The sequence below is a fragment of the Perca fluviatilis genome, chromosome 15 (genome assembly GCF_010015445.1).
Source record: "Perca fluviatilis chromosome 15, GENO_Pfluv_1.0, whole genome shotgun sequence".
Lineage (NCBI taxonomy): Eukaryota > Metazoa > Chordata > Actinopteri > Perciformes > Percidae > Perca > Perca fluviatilis.
Genome location: NC_053126.1, coordinates 16,166,520 through 16,185,643, shown reverse-complemented (window position 1 = coordinate 16,185,643; position 19,124 = coordinate 16,166,520). Strand labels below are relative to the sequence as shown.

The 19,124-nt window shown below is 39.6% G+C and overlaps 2 protein-coding genes across 4 annotated transcripts in view; both read right to left on the bottom strand.

Annotated features, from left to right (window-relative positions):
• pbx4 (pre-B-cell leukemia transcription factor 4) overlaps positions 1 to 9,751 on the bottom strand; it is a 32,267-nt gene extending 22,516 nt beyond the window's left edge. Inside the window, exons 1-2 of the mRNA XM_039824929.1 lie at positions 8,910 to 9,751; positions 4,759 to 4,832 (exon numbers count right to left, since the gene is read on the bottom strand). Coding sequence (XP_039680863.1) covers positions 4,759 to 4,832; positions 8,910 to 9,094 — 259 coding nt within the window. The 5' untranslated portion in view covers positions 9,095 to 9,751. The remainder of the gene's footprint in view (positions 1 to 4,758; positions 4,833 to 8,909) is intronic.
• Positions 9,752 to 12,532: 2,781 nt separating this feature from the next.
• On the bottom strand, positions 12,533 to 17,213 carry LOC120574533 (kinetochore-associated protein DSN1 homolog). 3 transcript variants are annotated; one of them, XM_039824908.1, is made up of 11 exons: positions 16,705 to 17,213; positions 16,375 to 16,423; positions 15,971 to 16,127; positions 15,787 to 15,860; positions 15,235 to 15,307; positions 15,021 to 15,108; positions 14,846 to 14,890; positions 14,658 to 14,729; positions 14,404 to 14,551; positions 12,893 to 12,980; positions 12,533 to 12,797 (listed from the first exon to the last, which is right to left on the bottom strand). In XM_039824908.1, exons 1-11 carry the CDS (start codon positions 16,737 to 16,739, stop codon positions 12,715 to 12,717), a joined length of 912 nt encoding a protein of 303 aa, XP_039680842.1. In that variant the 5' UTR covers positions 16,740 to 17,213; the 3' UTR covers positions 12,533 to 12,714. The 3 variants fall into 3 exon arrangements, with proteins under 3 accessions (XP_039680842.1, XP_039680840.1, XP_039680843.1); XM_039824906.1 differs by having other exon boundaries at positions 15,971 to 16,238; positions 16,705 to 17,210; XM_039824909.1 differs by lacking the exon at positions 16,375 to 16,423 and having other exon boundaries at positions 16,705 to 17,210.
• Positions 17,214 to 19,124: the final 1,911 nt, after the last annotated feature.

The following is a 19,124-nucleotide window of genomic DNA, read 5'->3' as shown; positions in this document are numbered from 1 at the left end:
GTCCTCGTTTGGACAGCGAAGCCGCATACTTGCGTATTTGATGATGTCATCGCCACAACCCTCGACCTCTAGCCTTTGACGACGTCTCATAACAACAACAACAACAACAACAACAACAACGGCGGACTACATGCTTGTGTTCCTGCTGGAGAAGATATTGAGCCTATTTGGTTTCTTCTTTTACCGTCTGTCTGCATACAGCGTGCAAGCATTATGCGCATGCTCCGCCTCTTCTCCATTTTTGGTGAATTTCTGTAACAGAAACAGCACCACCTATAGGCCTCAAATATGAAGTAGCGTGTTGAGTCATTTATACTGCAACAATGAGTTAAGCATAAACATCTCCATGTATGCTCGCGCGCCTTCTATAAAGGCCTGCGCCACGATTTTACGCGCAAGTATAAACAAAGCTTTAAATTAGGTAAGGTGCCTGCCAGTTTGCTCAGCCAACTAGCAGCATTATCCCAAAGTTGTTTATCAGACAGCTTATCAAGATGAGTGACAAGTGTTGGGGAGTGAACTTGTCCAAGTGAGGCGGAGGAGGGAGAGACTTGCAATACATTTAAAATTAAAAAAACTGTATAGCTTTAATTCTGCTTGAAAAACTATTTTTATGTTAATTTAAAACATGTCCAAAAATAAACAACTGGGAATGTTCAGGCTTGAAAGAGAGGGACTTAAGCAGGGTGACAGGACAGAGTGAGTGACAGATTTACTGTTGTCATGTGTAAAGCATTAGGAATGCATAAAAGTGAGGAGAAACACCTCAAACATGCCCAAACTAAATGAAAAACTTCTGAGAGTAGCTGCAGTGGCTTTTCAGAGATTTTGGCATAAGCTGTCCCATTGCACCAAGAGCTATTTTTACAGCAAATACCCATGAGAGCGAGGGAGAACAGAACTGAGTTGAAGCAAAGCCACTGGCACTCAACTTTGATCATTTCCCATCTCTCTCAAAGTGCTTTAAATTTCTTTTTTGGAGTGTATCTTTAAAAGAGTATTAACAAGAATCAAATTTCACGCAGACGGAGGTCATGTTTAATGTGAGAGCTCAGGACAACACAGAGGCACTGTTGTAAAACGGGGGTGTTTTGGGGTGGTAGGGTGGGGGGCACTGGCATTTGCGCAGAACATTTCCTTTACAATGAAAACAATCTAACCAACTGCAGCACTCAGAGGAATTCACCTCCCATCCCCCACACCCCACCTCCCCTCCTCCACAACCACCACCATTAAATTACCATATCAAAGCCCTGAGTTCAGAGCAAGTCTTCTCTTTCAAGAATGGGAGCGAGGCAGAGGGAGGGAGGGGGAGAGGACAAGACCGAGGCAGTAGGAGTAGACCCAAGACCGAGTTTGCTTTTATCCTTGTTCGGTGTGTGCGTATGTGTGTAAGAGAGACAGAGTGTGTATGTGAGTGCCAACACAAGTGTATGTTTGTTAGTGAAAAAAAGACCGCAGAAAATCTGTGGAGATACTAGAGGACTACTGATTGGGTCTTCCAGAAGCTGCACTGAAGAGAAGTCAATTCACATTCCACAGGCACATAATGGGGCCTGCAGGGGGTCTGATGGAATAGCAGAGAAATGCCAAAGCAGGTACACAGCGCAGTTAGGAGGGCACTATGTGGCAGATGGCCAGCAGAGTACAGGCAAAGCCTAAGATCTCTATATCTCATAGTTGGCATATTCTCCTCAAGCCTTAATCTTTTGTTAACCTACCTCTATTGGCTGTTTTTCTGCTCAGCTTACTGTAGGAGTACTCACAAACCCTCTCTCTAGTTTGCTGGGAGACTAAATGTAAAAATCAAAGTGAATGGCATTAGGATAAATAAGACCACTGGTTGCCTGGGAAACAGTGTAGCCTGCCCCACTCACTCAAGCCTAGCCTTTACTTTTGTCCAATCACTGGAGAGCAATAATACATTATTGACAGAGGGCCACAACAGGCAGCAGTGCAGCATTTTCAAATTGTATTTGAACAAGAGAGGTTTTGCTGTTAGAAGATACACAAGGAAAGTGAAAGAGAGAAAAGCACACAGAAAGACAAGAATGGAGAGAGACTGCCAGAGTGAGAGGATTCAAAAACGCAACCCATTTACACCATAACCATCAATCTGCCATCCATCCCAGGCCTGCGCCTTTGAACCACACAAAAAGCTGACTCCAATAGCTAACAAGATGAGAATAAGTAGCAGGTTTACTTTGAATAATTTTATGAGTAAGAGCAAATCTAAGATATTTACAATAATTGCCATCCGATCATGTGTATTAAAGTATTATTTATCAAGACAGTGTCAGCATTATTTCTTGTTGCTTTGCATGTTGTGTTTGGATGTAGGTACTGCATTGATATGCATATCAATATATTACCAATACACAATTACCCTACACTGTGATGTAGCTGTTTTAACAGTGTGGGAGAAAAGAACATCTCTTTGTATTGAAATAGCATAGCAGTGTGAATGTAAAGCAATATTACCCCTCTGGAGATTTGTATACCTGCTGTCACATTGCTGTGCATGAACTTTCTTTTGGGATCAGGTTAGATTTTTTAATCTAATAATTTGGCTATGATACTTTGTAGTAGTGGTATTATTACAGTGTTTCCCCTACCATTATATGAGGGGGAGGGGTTAATGAATTAATTAGTTATAATAAATAAATATATATTAGGAAATAAACTTGACATTTTGAAACACATAATTTCCCTCAATCATGTATTGTTTATCTTTCTTTATCTTTCAAAGACGGTGCATTATTCACTTCAGTTGTAGCATACAGAGTTGCAGCATAACACATTTCCAAGAATACAACAGTAGAGAGGCACCTATTGGGAAATTCTGGGCCGATACAATGTTTAAAATAAAACATGTGGCCAATAGCTGATGTTTTTGCTGTTATTCCCCCTTTTGTGCCAGGGAAACAAATAAGAACAAAAAAGAAAAATAACTGAACTGTTGAAGTCATTCAGCATTTTTATTAAACTATATTTGAATGAGCACAAATGTAACCATACAAATGTACCACCTGGTATTAAGATCCGATCAGAGTGATCGGATCCCAAGTGGACAGCTCTAAGTACAGGGGAAAACACTCTCAGGACACATTGAGATCCGATCTCAAAAACCACATTTGGAGGTGGTTTGACCCGCATGTGTCCACATTCTAATAGCAGTGAGAACGGGAATGTGTCCTGTGTCTACATTAAAGACGCCTACTCAACTGTGAGCGGAAATTCGAAGTATTTCTTATAGCACAGCAACTGCTGTTCTATAAAGCCCCCCTTTGGACCTCCCAACGGTGGCAAATATTTTCATACATTTTTATCCCAACCGTTATCCCCAAAGAGATATTATTCATGTGCAGTGAAGATAAAATGTAGGTTTACACTGAATGATTATTCTTGTGTTCATTATACATGTATCATTAATAGAACCAAACCTATGGAGGGTTAGTGGTATGCAACACTTGTGCATAATATATTTGGTACCTCTAAAATCGCATTTGGCCCCAGACTGACCCCTCCATTTAAAATGGCCTAGAACCGCCACCGTGTCACAGAAACCACTAAGTAAATTGTGTGTTTTGGATGTTTCACATTCTACTGCCAGGTGAGAACACACGTACCTAGAGCTGTCTACTTGTGATCAGATAACTTAGGACGGATGTTAAAACCAGGTCAGAACGGGGCCTTTGAAACAGCCTTTAATATAACCTTCTTTCTAATGAAAAAGATGCTACTTGTTGTCCTAGTCCGACCACAAAGACCCAACACAACATTTAGCCAGTGCATAATTGATGCGACACAGATAAACATCGGCCCACTGCCATTGGCAAAATCATCTTATTTTCAAGCTGATGAGTCAACAAGGCGAATATTGGCCCGATACCGATGTTCGTCCGATGAATCAGTGCATCTCTAAACACCGTCCAAAGCAAAAACCAAAGCAGTCAAAAATATTTAAGTTCTTTTAAAGAGACAAACATCAGCAACTTGGTGGCCAAGGCAACACAGACGCTGCCTCTGGACCACCAGAGAAGCACAGGAGCTGACCGAGTAAAAGGCTGCGGTCAACCTAGCCGTCTCCGTGGTCAAACCAGCTGCCACTAAAGTAAGAGGGGTTTTAGCTGTCATCACCACCTCTCTTAGACAGGTGATCAAGGGGAAACAATGAATATAGTAAATACCGCTGTGACTTTCAACTAACTGTAAGAGCCTGTTGGTTACACCATTCATATATTTTGTCACATAACGCTTTATCATTTGAGACGGAAATTGACAGGAATGCAGAAACGTTAAACCAAGCAGAGTACATTTCTGCATTCAGGTAAAAATGGAAAACATTGCAATCTAATAAATAAGTATATGTGAACTCAGAGTTGTTAGCTTGTTCTGCAGCAAGTTCTTTTGTCTGACTCAAGTTTCAAAGGCACCGATCCACTAAGATTAGTTTCAGCTTGTCAGTGTGAAGTCTGGACAGCAGCCAAATATAGGTCAAGTTTCTATAATTACTAGGCCAAAATAAAAACAGTGCATATTTAGAATGATCTTGAACCAAAGCATACACAATACATGCAACTAAATCAGTTCTGTAATAATCAAAATGAATATTCAATCAATCGAGTTTTCTGCAAGGCCATTAAAAAAGTAACTTGGTGCCAGGGAAACTGGAACAAAGGCACACTACTCTCAACACTAGGTTACAACCTGTGCAGACTGGAGAACACAAAGAGAACGAGTGAAGTAGAAACTTACCCGTCTTCTCTTTGATCTCACAGAGAACGCTGAAGAGGGCTGGCTTCATTCTGTGACAGTTCAGGGCATGCTTCCTGTAAGAGAGAAGAGGGAATAAGAGAGGGAGAGAGCGAGGACGATTACAATAAACAGACCTCCATCTCAAGTTATTCCATGTCCTCCCCCATAAAACAGGTAGAGGAGTTGTATGTATTATGCATACAGCATTTCAAGAGTGTAGTGAAACACAGCAGGACAGAGCCATGATGTTTAAAAGCATTTTCAATTGCCAAATGCCATTGTCAGTGCAGAAACATCCCTGATGCGTCAATCTGAACTAGCAAGAGTAATGTTGTCATTTGGATGCTTTGCACTGTGGGACAGGTAATGATGCCAAACCTCAAGGTCATCATTACTGAGCACCAGATTCCAAAGTTATTACACAGCAATCTAATTTCTACCTCTTACACAAGGACTTGTTCCATAAAAGAAGATGGCGAGTTGATAGAGAGGATTAGGATTAAGTTGCGATTATAATTTAATCAGACACATTCTCTTTATTGCCAAACAGGCTAATAGCAATTAAAGGAGAAAGGGCAAAACTTCTACAGTTCCCTGTAATCAAATCAGAACACCTTAGCAAGAAAATGTCCTGCTAATACACATCCATGCACCCACATACGCCCATACAGCTTACTCGTGTATTAAAACTGTAAAACTGGAATGCTGTAGTAAAGCCCAATTCTTAATACAACCCTAAATGACTTGACACTATAGTCTAAGGCGTTAACTACTATACTGACTGATTGTGCACAGTGCACACCAATTAGATCAGAGAGGGGTGTTGCTGAGTACATACACAACTATGTGTTAAAAGTAATGTCTTCCACATTCAAAAACGTATGAAAGGCACACATAACAAAAACATTTAACTGCATGCAATACAAGTGTGCTACACCCATGTAGCTTATGTTTCTCCATTATTGTTGTGATTGTCAGAGAGGTGTTGTTTAACTCTATAGTTACTGTGTGACCATAGTTTGCAAATGTTGCAGGGTTCTTGTCATATTGCATTATCTTGTAAAAAATGTTTCTGTAAATGTGTGCACCCCCTGTATTTTAATGGCTAGTTCTATAGATGAAAAAAACAAGCATATTGAGGTGTTCTATGGAACGTTTTGCAACTCACAACAGGCATCATTTACTGCAAAATCGATATGGGTGACAACAACTTACAAAAAGGTAACTGGAAAAGTGCAACATACAGTTCAAGTTTAGCTGAAAAACAAAACCACCATGAGGCCTTCGTTTCTGATGAGCATGATTTTGGGAAACATGAAAACCTGAAGATCACCCTGAAATAAAGAATTTATTTTACTAATAACATTACTAACAACACAAACACAACCACAGATGAACATGATTTGGCTACACCTGACCTCAACACCAATTCCAGTTGTGAATGTCCACTGCAGTATTAATGAGGGGACTATGGGGACTAGCAAATAGTGCACCTACTGTATACGCCACAAAAGACTGCCTTTCTGCGAGAATACTCTATGAGGCAGTATCATGTAAAGAGTTATGTGTCTAGCATTAACGATGTCATTTTGTCCACCAATTCTGTCACTGCTGGATTGAGTTGGGGGGAGGGCTGCCTTTAGCATGGAGGGTATGAGCAGGAGGGGGAGAAGGAGGTGCTCATGCGGTCCTGTACTGACCTGTGCTGGAAGTTGAGTGGCAGGCCACCCCCTGCCATGCCCCCCCCTGCTCTCCCTCCCTCTGTGGGGTCGTCTGATCCACCCCAATGCGCCGGCGATTCCTCTGGCCAGCATCTGAACATATGGCGACAGGGTGAGAGGATGAGGGTGGATGGTGCGCAGGAAGTGTACTCTGCAACACTGAGTTCATGCGCTGCCCTGACCACTCCCCATCCCAACACACTGCCACCCTGCACGACAAGGGCGTAATGCTCACATGTGAGCCATCACATTAACTTGTGACCCATGACCAAGGAAAAGTGTGGGTGACAAACTTAAATCGGAGTTAAGAATGATGTTGATAAAGAATGTACATTTTAAGTCATACCAACTGTTAAAAATTATGAAAACTATTTCTAACAACAGATAATTGTTACAATTAGTGTAGTCCTGAATTCTGGCTGTTTTATCCTTTGAACAGTGAACCTGAGAAGCAAATTAACAAACAGCCTAACAACTCCACACTTACGCAAGCTGGTCCATCAACTAACGCTAAAAACATACTGTTCAGAAGATCAGTATTTTATTATCATAACTGTCTTAAATGATTATATACATACTATGCACATGACAGCAGCAAGGATTTGAGCTGTACATGCCCCACAATTTGCATCAAGTCCATTGAACTGCCAGTAGGCTGCATTCTTTTTAGTATTAATCCTGCTCGTACATGGCATGAAGAGGACATGCTCTGAGTGGGAGTTTAGATCAATACAAGCATACAGCAAGGACACCTCTGGCACTTCCGAAGCCTCCACACCTTTAGTTAGTTTTTCAGAATAGCCTGTTAACATCTAATAATAGACCGCTACATGATTACCTGCACTGTAATTGGCTCTTTAAATCTAAATTATTGAAATTGACATTATTTGTTTCACTATAGTACAACCTTTTGTAAATGATTTTCACAAATCATAAAGAAGGAGAAAAAAGACTGGGAGAAGAAGAAATATAACACACTGCAATAATGATTCCAAAGCAAAATTATTTGCATGTGTCAACGAAAAAAAAGGCCTGATTAAGTCCTCAAACTTGTTCCGAAGATAAGGTATTATCCCAGTGTTCATAGGCTGCTGGTATAGCATCATCCCTCCCCCTCACCACCATCTCATTAATAGAAACTCGATTTGTGGACAGCTGCACTCGCGTACACATTATAGGAGAATTGATTGCACCCAGCACACAATGAAAAGGATGAACACCAGGGAGGGAGGGAGTGAAAGAGGAGTGAATTAATTAAGAGAACCAGGTGGTCAAATGTTGGGTGGAAAATCACTAGCTAATGACACATCACACTGTGGCCACAGTCTTGCAGTGGACGGTTGTCTTTTGTTGAAATACTGTCGCTTTATCTGAAACTGACCTTATGCTCCTTGAGCCACATGGCTAATGAGTGCGGGTCAGTTGCTCACTGCAATTCATACTCCTCACAATAATGATACGTAAAATACCTAACACAAACATGAAGTGACGAATCATATGAATGGATGATTGCTGTCATCACACAGACAGCACTGGGCTGATACGTGGACAACAGAGTAACCCTTACCCATATTTATCAGCTAATTTGCATTTCAATGACTAACGCTATCGACACTCATTTGATGTAGAGCGGCATTTGAGATTACATGTTACAATTAGACAAATCTAATTTGCCATAGTCTGATTAGTAATATGTGAAAGCTTTGGCAAAACGACCAGAATACATAGTTTCACTCCGATAGCAACTTCAAACATGCACAATCGTAGAAAGCATTTAGTGTTGTGTTGTTGACGTACTTCTTGGTAGTTTTGATAATTAGTGTAAAAAGTAAATTCTGCGTCACTGACGGGATATTATATGAGCCAATGGGAAGATGACAAAAACTCACGAAAAGATTTGTTTTCTTTATGCACGGGTTGATGAAAGAACAAAACATACTACTGCTAAGCCCTAGCGACCCTATTTTCTTTCTTAAACCAAGAGATCCAAGCATGCAAACACAGCTTTGGTGTTAGGCAAGTAGTTATGCATTTTATACAAACCATTACCACAGACTTAATAGGGAATTCGAACTTTTTAATGTAACATTTCATTGATATACCAATTAAGATAAACGTTATCGCCCTTTTTCAAACAAGTAAGCATGTCTACAAACTACAGTACACAAAAAAGCACGATTTGAAGTAACAAAGAACCTCATTTCAAACTACAACAGCACTGTGATGTGGGTGTTCAAGTTATAATGTATCTAAATGTATTGGCAACAGATTACAATGTATCGTGAAGTTGCATTATGTTGCAATAAGCATTACCTTAACTTACGTGAACGTTTAACAGACAAGCTTGAGCGATAAAGCAAAAATAAAGACACATACAACGCACTTTAGCTTAGCTTTCATGTGTGGAAAATGGCTCTTCGCCCGTCTTACCTGGCCTGTGCTTCGTCCAGGCTTTCGTCGGTGATGGCCATTATTTGCTGTAGGATATCCCCTATGTCTTGTTGAGGTTGACCAAGGGACTGCTGTTTCCTGACCGAGTCTGGATCACCGACATCGGCTTGTGCTAGTCCACCGAGTCCGGTGAGACCCGTCAGCATCCTGGTCTGGTCATCCATACTTTCAAAGAAAACTCGCCGTTTTCCTCAGTCGAAGACTACACACAAATAGCTAGCCTGTTAGCTAGCCAGCAAAGTATATTCTACGACAAATCATGCAACACGTCTTACCGTACCTGACAGCAACGACACGAAAATAGTTAAGGGTTGTTGTCATAAAACAGATCGGACAAACACGCTTTACATTTGCTTGTGTTTTTCGCCTCAAGTTAATAAACGCGGCCAGGCTAACGTTAGCTAACTACCGAGTGAAAAGCAGCTAGGTTAGTAGCCGTAGCCCAGCAGAAAAGCAGCAGGGACACACATGCAAAGACTGTGTGAGCTTGCCAACAGCGCCTCGCACATTTTCGAAATAAAAAATTTAAAACGAAATATATATAGCAATAGACGAACACTCTTGTCTAAAAATAAAACTCTCCAATTCAAAAAAGAAATAATACACGAATGCAGCGACTAAGCTTTCGGACCGACTCGCTCCAATCAGAAATCCCCTACCAAAACAGACTAAGGTTTGCCGTTTGCCATTGTTGTTGATGTCGCGCGAGTATGTGGGACGTTCTGGGCTGCGCGAGCAGTGTGCGTCGCGTGACCATTGAACTCCGTAGCACCACAGAGCGCGATCTTGCGGGTGGGACGGTGGGTTAATCGGTATGCTATTAGGCTATAGAAATCCAATAGATACGTTTCAATATTAGCTGGTGCAATGTTGGTAACAATGCATCAAATATTAATTCTGTAACACAGCGTTCAACCCTATAACTGTATTATTCCTCCAGGTGACTAGATCCTCCTCTTGTACGGCCTTTACAGATGGATAGCCTCTTGCGTCATCAGCATTGCTTGTCCTATTATAATTGGTTCAAGCCATTTTTTCATTAACATAAGATGTATAAGATCACCTACTTAACAAAAATGTTTGTAGACATTGAAAGGACTGGTATGGTGTGCTATGCGAGCTTTTAACAAGCTGCAGGCCTACACACAGCTGTAAATATTACACTATACCATACACAAGTTTAAAGATTTGTTTGAGCAAGTGCAGAGATGTATGAATCTTGCATGCCACAACAACCTGTCCCTGCTCACAAGTGTGTTGAACAGAAAAAGGGAGAATTAAAATTGATTTGGGTCTTTGGGAGTCAGTGTCATTTCGTAAGTTGTTCCTAAAAGTCAATGCACTGATATCCATCTGTGTGGGAAAATTATGGCAATTTCAAGAGCAATTTTCATTCTCAAAACAGTCCAACCTAAGAATATCATTCTGTTCTAAACCCCTGATGAATGAAACATCCCATCAGTTTTCAGTATGAAAATGTTGACAGCACAGATTGAAAACAAGTGTCCTTGTTTTTTGCAAACTTGGCAATTCTGCTGTAGTTTATCACTCAGATCAGAGAGACAGCTTTCCAAGACGAATGGCTGGCTGAATGGATGTGGAGGAGAGCTGCAGCCAGCCTTGCTACACTGAGAAGAGATGATGGGTGTGCATGAGGGAGTAGGACCAAACTGGCAGTGGTTTATGCTGACTCTCCACACATCCATCTACAACAATCTGTAGCTAATCAATCTCAAGTTAGAGACAAGAATAGAAAATACAGCAAACCTAAACAGTAATTGTTCTTTGCGTGTGCATATAGTACAAGTCACAATTCAGGCTTCTCGGTGGTTATACCAAGCAGTGGATTTTAACTCCTTAAAAAGTTATCCCTACCACAACCAAACCTACAATTTTACAAATATCAGGTATTGAAGTATAAAAAAATATTAATATATAATAGCAAAAGGAACCCATTTTTCTTTCTTTCTGATAATAGTGTACAAACAAGGAACCTGAAGAGCGTGGTCACACCCACGGCACCTTTATCAAAATCAAATACTTAAAAGAATAACTTCTAACATGCCATTTACTTGGGTCATGGAGGTTGTTAAAAGCGAGAGTTAAGCTGCAGGGGTTATTACCTAACCCCAAGTCATGCTCACTGTCAAGAGAGACCTTCCTTGAAAGTAAAAAGACTGTCAGTGGCTATGTAAACTTCATGTTTTGTTGGCGATGCATTTGAGGATCATTTCTGTTAAACTTCTATTCATTTGGATGCTAAAGCTGCCCTCCTCTCACCCCACAAGCATCAAGCCTCATTTTCATCTAAATAAGAATCGATCTTTCCTGCTGTGCACCACCGTTCCTTACTCACAGCTCTCACGGTCACAACCCTGCTTGTCTTCTGTGCTTGTCCCTGTGCTCTCTAGTCACTCCCTTGAATACAATCACAATGGAAATTCACCATACTCCATGTTGTACATCATAACTGCAGAGCACAGAAAGTAATTCACTCTTATTTATTGTTGGCAATGGGCAAGAAGGGGTTGTTTCTTGCTGTAATTATCAGAAGAAAATTAAGCTTGAACATTGAGTAAATGGGTCCAAGAGATAGGAGTGATAGCGAACAAAGCTTTGACTGACTGGTACCATGTCAAAGCTTCGTTCTGCATCAGTGACCCAGCCAAATGCAAGAGATGGGGGTGAGTCACTGTGGGGGAGGGGCCTCTTCCTGAATGGTCAGGGGACACTGATGAAGTGAAATAGATGCAGCACCAAAAAAGAGAGTAAATGTGACTGAGGATGTAGAAAGGACTGTAAATAAACTAGATTATAGGCAAACTGTAGAACTAAGGCTGGGCAATATATCAATATTTTATCGATATTGTGATACAAGATAGGATATCGTCTTAGATTTTGGATATATCGTACTATGGTAGAAGTGTTGTCTTTTCCTGTTTTTAAAGGCTGCATTACAGTAAAGTGATGTAATTTTCTGAATTTACCAGACTAGTCTAGCCGTTTTATTTGCCTTTACCCACATTACTGATGGGTATTTGTCAAAAATCTCATTGTGAAAATATTTTGTGAAAGCACCAATAGTCAACCCTACAGTATCAATATTGATGTTTTGTCCACAATATCGTGATATTTGATTTTCTCACACAATCTTTCTATATTCTATAATCTTAATAGTTAATGCTTTCCTGTTGTATAAGTCAATTTTAATTGGACAATGTCTTCCTGTTTAACGACACTTTTTAAAATGACAATTGTGCACCATACACAAAAAGTACGGTGCACATGGTTCAGCTACTCTTAGCATTGTCACTTTTGAGTACATTTATAAGTTAGTAGTAATCAGACCACTTAAAAGGGCAGATCCATTAACATCAAATTCTAAACTATTTTTTTTAGGACAATCAATTTGGTTTCAGTTTCAGGTTTTACAGGTATGAATACACTCAATTAAGACCAAACACCACTCCAGCCATTCAGCAAGCTTCTCATAATATTGTATAGCCAGCCACTGCCACCTGCTGTTCAAACTATGGATTACCTAAACTAGCTATATTACCAGTCCTGCTGCTGAAGGAAGTTTTTTTTTTTGAAATCACAGAAACCATAAAATTAGGGTTTTATCCAGTAACACAAGACAACAAAGACAGAGCAAAGAAATTGTTCCGAAATCACATAACAGCAAAATTACCAGAAAGTACACATATATGAGCTTCATACACAAGTCATAAAGAGTCATGGTCCATTAGATGATTGATTGCTCGCGCTTGCCTCCTGCCTGTGACTACGTAGTTGCTGAGGGTAATGGTGCTGCCATGAGGTTCCTGATGACACCAGGTGAAAGATCCTGGAATCCTGCCTCTGCCACTGGTAGGAAAAAGGAATCAGATTCAATGTTAAATTGGTACTTCATAGTTTATTCCACATAATTATTCCATAGAAAAGATGAATGAAAGCATTACCCAATCGGCCACTGGTCTCTTTCACCAATATCTGTGACTGCTCCTTGATGGACAGAAGCTCTGTAACCATCTTACTCTGAGTGTCCATCTACACACACAAAAGGAATAATTGATTACATCCAGTCATTATTAAGCACTCAGAAACCAGCTTTACCAGGGCTCTGTGTGTGGTTTGACCTGAATTTGATTGACAGTGCTGGCAATATAAGCAAGCAACTCCACAACTGTACTGTAATACTTTGATTCAAATGTAAGTAAACTTGGATTGGTGCACAGCAATATGTGACATCAAAATTTTTTAAACGGGACACACCAAGGACAAAAACCAAAATCTCTCATGTGAAAAACCAAACTAACTATGGCATAAAATAGTGTGTTGTAGTAGGATTCAGCACCTTCACAGCATGTTGCTGAAATCAAACTACAGCAAACAGGGCAAAGAAGCTGCGCTAGTTATGTTATCTCACATCAACTTTGTTATTATCTAGCAAAGTGAACTGTGATTGTTCGATCAGATAGGCTGAATGTCAATGTATCATTAAATATATTGGCACGGACATCTTGGACTGTTAGGTGATGATGAGCTGATAAAGATTTCTGAACTGCAGAGGATGGAGAATGTCTGCAACCTCTCAAATGTGCCAGCTTTTGTACTGTCCACAAGAAGAAGAATTAAGTTTGTGGGCAGCACTTAAACTGCCCATAAATCAGTAGCATCTACTTTACGTTTCATCACTCTTATTGCACTCTCACATTCTGAGGATTTATCCTCAGCATGTGCAGGATACAAATCGATTAAAAGAAGCACAAACCTACTCGGGTTTAATTTTTAAGATTTTATAAATTAAAGATCATAAAGTGGAAAATACTATGAACAGGAATACAATTTAATATATTTAAAAGACAATTATTTATTAATTGAAGAGTCCAGGAAATTAAATGCAGGCTGTAATGACAGGTGTTTCAGAGAGGTGGTCTTGGTGGTGGAGGAATCCAATCATGTAGTTCTGAAACCCCCTGGATAGCATTTACCTAATAGTTTAAAGAGGCAACCCTGGCCCTGATCTTCTCTGAACACATTGGTTGGACTTTGGATATCGAGCTGAAGAGTTCTTGAGCTAGTTCTTCAGAGTTCTGGTGCTTTGGCCTCCAGAGTTTAAGACCTTGAGCTCAACTGCAGCTTCTATATTTTACAATACACCACTCACTCACTGACTGTGTGTGTGTGTGTGTGTGTGTGTGTGTGTGTGTGTGTGTGTGTGTGTGTGTGTGTGTGTGTGTGTGTGTGTGTGTGTGTGTGTTTTTGTGTGTGTGTGTGTGTGTGTGTGTGTGTGTATATATATATATATATATATAAAACACGGTGGGTGATAGGAGGTCACACACAATGTAGTAATTATTTAAAAAAGTACAGATACCAGCTTTTTCTAAAATAGTCAACAATTTCTACTATTGATACATTTATGATTTCTTTGGTAATGAATGATATAAAAATCTAATTTTCAACATACGATCATTGCCATAGTATGAAGCTTGGGCTGTTGTCTACAGAAGAGAGCGCGGTAGTCGGGTTTACTCTGTATGAAATGGTACTGTGAGGATTGGGCCATAGATGTAGAGTCTAATGATACGCCTCCTTGCTGGCCCTGCTCCAATTTCCTGCAACAAATAAAGAGCACATTATTGACACACAATTGAGAAGACAATATTGACACACTCTAACACAGTATTGCTACAGTATTCCTCAATGACAGTTCATGTTCACCTTTTCAACTCCTCTGCTTTACTCCTGTGTTTGTTCAACAGTGCCTCCCAGGATTCACTTTCAGCCTGGAGCCTAAAACACAACACAGGCTGGTAAACAAATAACCTCATGTGTTAGGTCACATCATCTGTTTGAATGTATGGTTTGTATGAATACTTTGTGATATAGTGATATTAAGAACAACATGCCTATTGATGGCTTTCCAGACTTTTTGCACTGCAGGGTCACTAGAACTGAACGCAAATAACAGAGGCATAAATCAGTATAAAATATTAATTTGTAGTTAAAAACAAATAAAAAAAACCCATACATACCACCATAATGCATGTAAAATACTGAATAAACAAAAAACAGCCAGAATACCTGGCTTCTCTAGCAGGGAGTTGATGACACCCTGGTTCATCACGTATGCTTTTGGCCAGATAACCCCACTCTTTCTGCATGTGTTCAACTGCGCCAAGGAAGACAGAACATGAATAAAGAAATAACTTGAATTCAATATTTCTATGACAAAAATTCCATTAAAAATAAAGAGCTCCATGAAATATGTACCAAATGAGGCAGCGCAAGCACTAACCTTGTTTTTGAAAAGACTCCAGTGAGGTGTCCGGCACAGACCGCAGCGAATTGTGAGCTCTTTCTATTGCCAGCTAGAGACAAAGCAGAGGTGATTAGACAGAGATTCATTAGTTTTAGAGACTAATTAAAATTAGATGCATGTTCATCTCTAACCTAATGCAACCCAGACCTTTAAGGTATACTCATTATGGCTAAAGCATTATTCTCATGAGTACTTCAGTAGGACATCTTATGTAGAGTAGGTTGTCACTCCTGAATAAAATCACATCTGATAGGTCTCTAAAGTTGTGAATTTAAATTTCAGTTAATCACATAATTTATTATAACCCCACTTTTTTTACAATGTAAAATCTCTAGTAACATTTATAGTTTGTTAAACAACATCTGGTTCCTTTTTTAATCCACCATCTTTCCAAATATCTTTAGTTAAGTGGAAAAAATATCTTCATCTCAAACAGCCAATACCAGAGAGATGAAAAGTAACCTACTGTGCCCGCTTATTCAATTTTTCACAATTCATTTACATCTTTAATGACCCTACCACACTCACCCTCATTGAAGCCTCCATCAATTTCTCAAGCCTGTTTTGCTGTGATAAGGATGCACTTATGCTCCTGCACAAAACTACAAACACAAAAATAGGGATTTATATTGCAAAACGAACAGCAACAAAAGAAAACACCCTATGGCCATTCTTTCCTGATTATAAGGTACAAGAAAGCCAGACATCTCACCCTGATATGGGTTGGTAAGTGCACGGAGAGAGCGTCGGGTTATGGTGCCTCTCCTCCAGGATTTCCTCCGTGCAGTGGGACTTGAAGGTCCCTCCGTGTTTTCTGTCTGCATTTCTAGTTTGTCTGTCTCGGACTGTACTTCCCCTGCATCTGGTGTCTGTGTGGTGGGTGATAGGAGGTCGGTAACCTTGCGGACACATTTGTTTGGGGGAGCTGTGCTGGGGCTTGTAGATGAGCATATTTTTGATTTCCGTTTCACCAAGTTGACCTTGGTAACGGTACAGAGATTGAACAAATAGCAAATTAGCAGAAACTTTATATCGTGTTTGGCTCATGAATATAGAATTAGCAGAGGCGTTGTTAGTTAGCTAACGTTAGCTTGCACTTCAGTTAAAATGTCTTACCTCATTCTGGATAACGTCAACGTTATCAGCAACGGCGACACTTCCGCAACTGCAGGGACATTTTATGAAGTAAAAAGCCAACGTTAACGTACATTAATAGAATGTCAGTAACGTTAAATACTCTAGCTATTATTAACGTTAACGTAATGTTACGGTGTTTCGCTGACATGTTTAGCTATATCAGTAACGACCACACCAATAAGTTGCTTTGGGCAAAACTCCGACAGAGGTAACGTCAACGCTTTAATGCATTTTATCAATACACGCAAACCGTTCATGTAAAATCGGTTGTGGCAAAGGTAAAATAAAAAAGAATAAAAAGATACAAACCATTCTTGTCCAGCTTCTGAATGTTTATCCGCCATTTTTTTTCTTTCAAATAGTTTTCTTCGCACCGCGCGCCCAAAAAGCCAAACCCCTCTTCTGACCTAAGCACCATGGGAAATGTAGTGTGATTAGCGACTGCAAAACAAGGTACAAACCACCTGATTCACTTTAAACATACTCTAGCGGTGTTCGAAATAGTATATATTATTATATTGAAATATTATTTTAAAAAGTCATTTGAATATTGAATGAAAGTTGCAATATCAAGTTTTTGTTTTTATCCTAATTTTATAATGTTACATTTCACCCCAAGGTATGGTTCAACTAACCCAGACTATGGGGTAAATTGTAACATTTTACTGCTTGTGTTTGAGAGTAAACCATGCATTTCCTGTTTTGGTTGCAGACGTAACAGCTACACTATTTAATAGCAGACACATGTAATTAGTTTGTATCACATTTTGAACGTGCTGACTTAAAAGAATCCCAAGATACAGACATAAACTATCCCCAGTCTCCCCTACTTAAACAATGTCATAATTTAATGACAATTGTTGTAGCCAATTTAGACATTTTGCTGCGTGCGTGTATAGCCGTGTGTGTGTGTGTGTGGTTTGTTCGCTACGTCACCTGCACACCTGTGAAATGGAATCACAGGTGAGGGGGATGAATTAGGATTTAGGAAGCCACAGTTTTTCAACCTCAGATGTGTGCGAGTGATGTTTTTTAGATCTCGTCTGCTCGTTGTTTATCTGTTTGTCTTTTTGTAGGTTTTTAAATGCATTTTTAAAATATAGAGTTAACCTTAATACGATGGCGGACCTCATTGTTTGAACCAGCGTTGGAAATAGTGTCAAATTCCCTCCAGTGGCATTTTTTGTGGTCAGACTGCCACTACAACAATATTGACTAGTTTTACTTGCGATAGATTACCCATTTTGCTTAGAATATGGATCAAAATATTCCTATCATGTTTATTAACAGATGAAAGAAATCCTCCATGAGATAGGAATTTCATGATTATTAGATTTTCTTATGTGTAAGAAATATGACTTTTCAAAATTACAGGGCATTTGTATGGCAGCATATGCAGGATACAAATATATTCAAATAAGCACAAACCTACTGGGGTTTCATTTTAAGATTTTATAAATTAAAGATCATAAAGTGGAAAATACTATGAACAGGAATATAATTCAATATATTTAAAAGACAATTATTTATTAATTGAAGACTCCAGGAAGTTAAATGCAGGCTGTAATGACAGGTGTTTCAGAGAGGTGGTCTTGGTGGTGGAGGAATCCAATGTAGTTCTGAAACCCCCTGGATAGCATTTACCTAATAGTTTAAAGAGGCAACCCTGGCCCTGATCTTCTCTGAACACATTGGTTGGACTTTGGATATCGAGCTGAAGAGTTCTTGAGCTAGTTCTTCAGAGTTCTGGTGCTTTGGCCTCCAGAGTTTAAGACCTTGAGTTCAACAGCTTTGACCTCCCTATGGCTTGTTTTAGTTTTTGGCAATATAGCAGTGTTACCTGCTGATAGTGTAAGTTTTGTCATAAATACTACCTAAAATGACACTTCTCCCACACTAATTGTCATTCATGTGTTTTCCTTATCTAGTCTTGGCTAAGCAACACTTAGCCAAACTTTTCAGGGAACCGCACACCTACTTGATACATTACATGCCATTTTGTCTTTTCTTGAGTTTTCATCATTTCAGTTGCTGTTCTTATAACTCTTTGCACATCAGCTGATCAACTAGTTCTGGATCCAACATTCCATTGCGGGGCATCCTAATCTGTACATCGATTATGGGTATGGGACCCCTGAATGTGATGTTTCCATAGATGGAAAACAAGTGTGTGTGTGTGTGTGTGTGTGTGTGTGTGTGTGCGCGCGCATGTATATACACACACACACACACACACACGTTCTAGTAAAACTATGGCCCATGTGGGAAAAAAATGATAAATAATTTGCAATATCCACAAACAAAAGTATAACATAAATATTATATAATTTTCAAATTCAGGGTAAAATAAAAAGGTAAGCTGAGATTTCTTGTTGTTGAAAAATAGGTTCATTGACTTTAATACACTTTTAACCAAACTCAAACCTCCACATTGTTTAATTTTTAACTAAACTACTCTGACTTGACAGTATATGTATTTTTTTTTTTTTGATTATTTATTGTGGGCATTTTTAGGCCTTTATTTGAATAGGACAGCCTAGACCCGAAAGGGGAGAGAGAGGGGGAACGACATGCAGCAAAGGGCCGCAGGTCGAGTCGAACCTGTGAGCTATCCAGGCACCCTGCTTTTTGTAAATTTAAGGTTGTGTTCAACAAATCATTAAGAGTTCAGTGATACAATTTGTGGGATTATATCGCTGAGAGGAAGCTGGAATTATTTACATTTTGAA

Coding starts and splice junctions, on each gene's coding strand:
- LOC120574533 (XM_039824906.1), bottom strand. CDS start 16,739: ATGGCGGATAAACATTCAGAAGCTGGACAAGAATG. Junction 16,424..16,704: donor TCAGAAGCTGGACAAGAATG/GTTTGTATCTTT, acceptor ATGTCCCTGCAG/TTGCGGAAGTGTCGCCGTTG. Junction 15,861..15,970: donor ACTTACCAACCCATATCAGG/GTGAGATGTCTG, acceptor TTGTGTTTGTAG/TTTTGTGCAGGAGCATAAGT.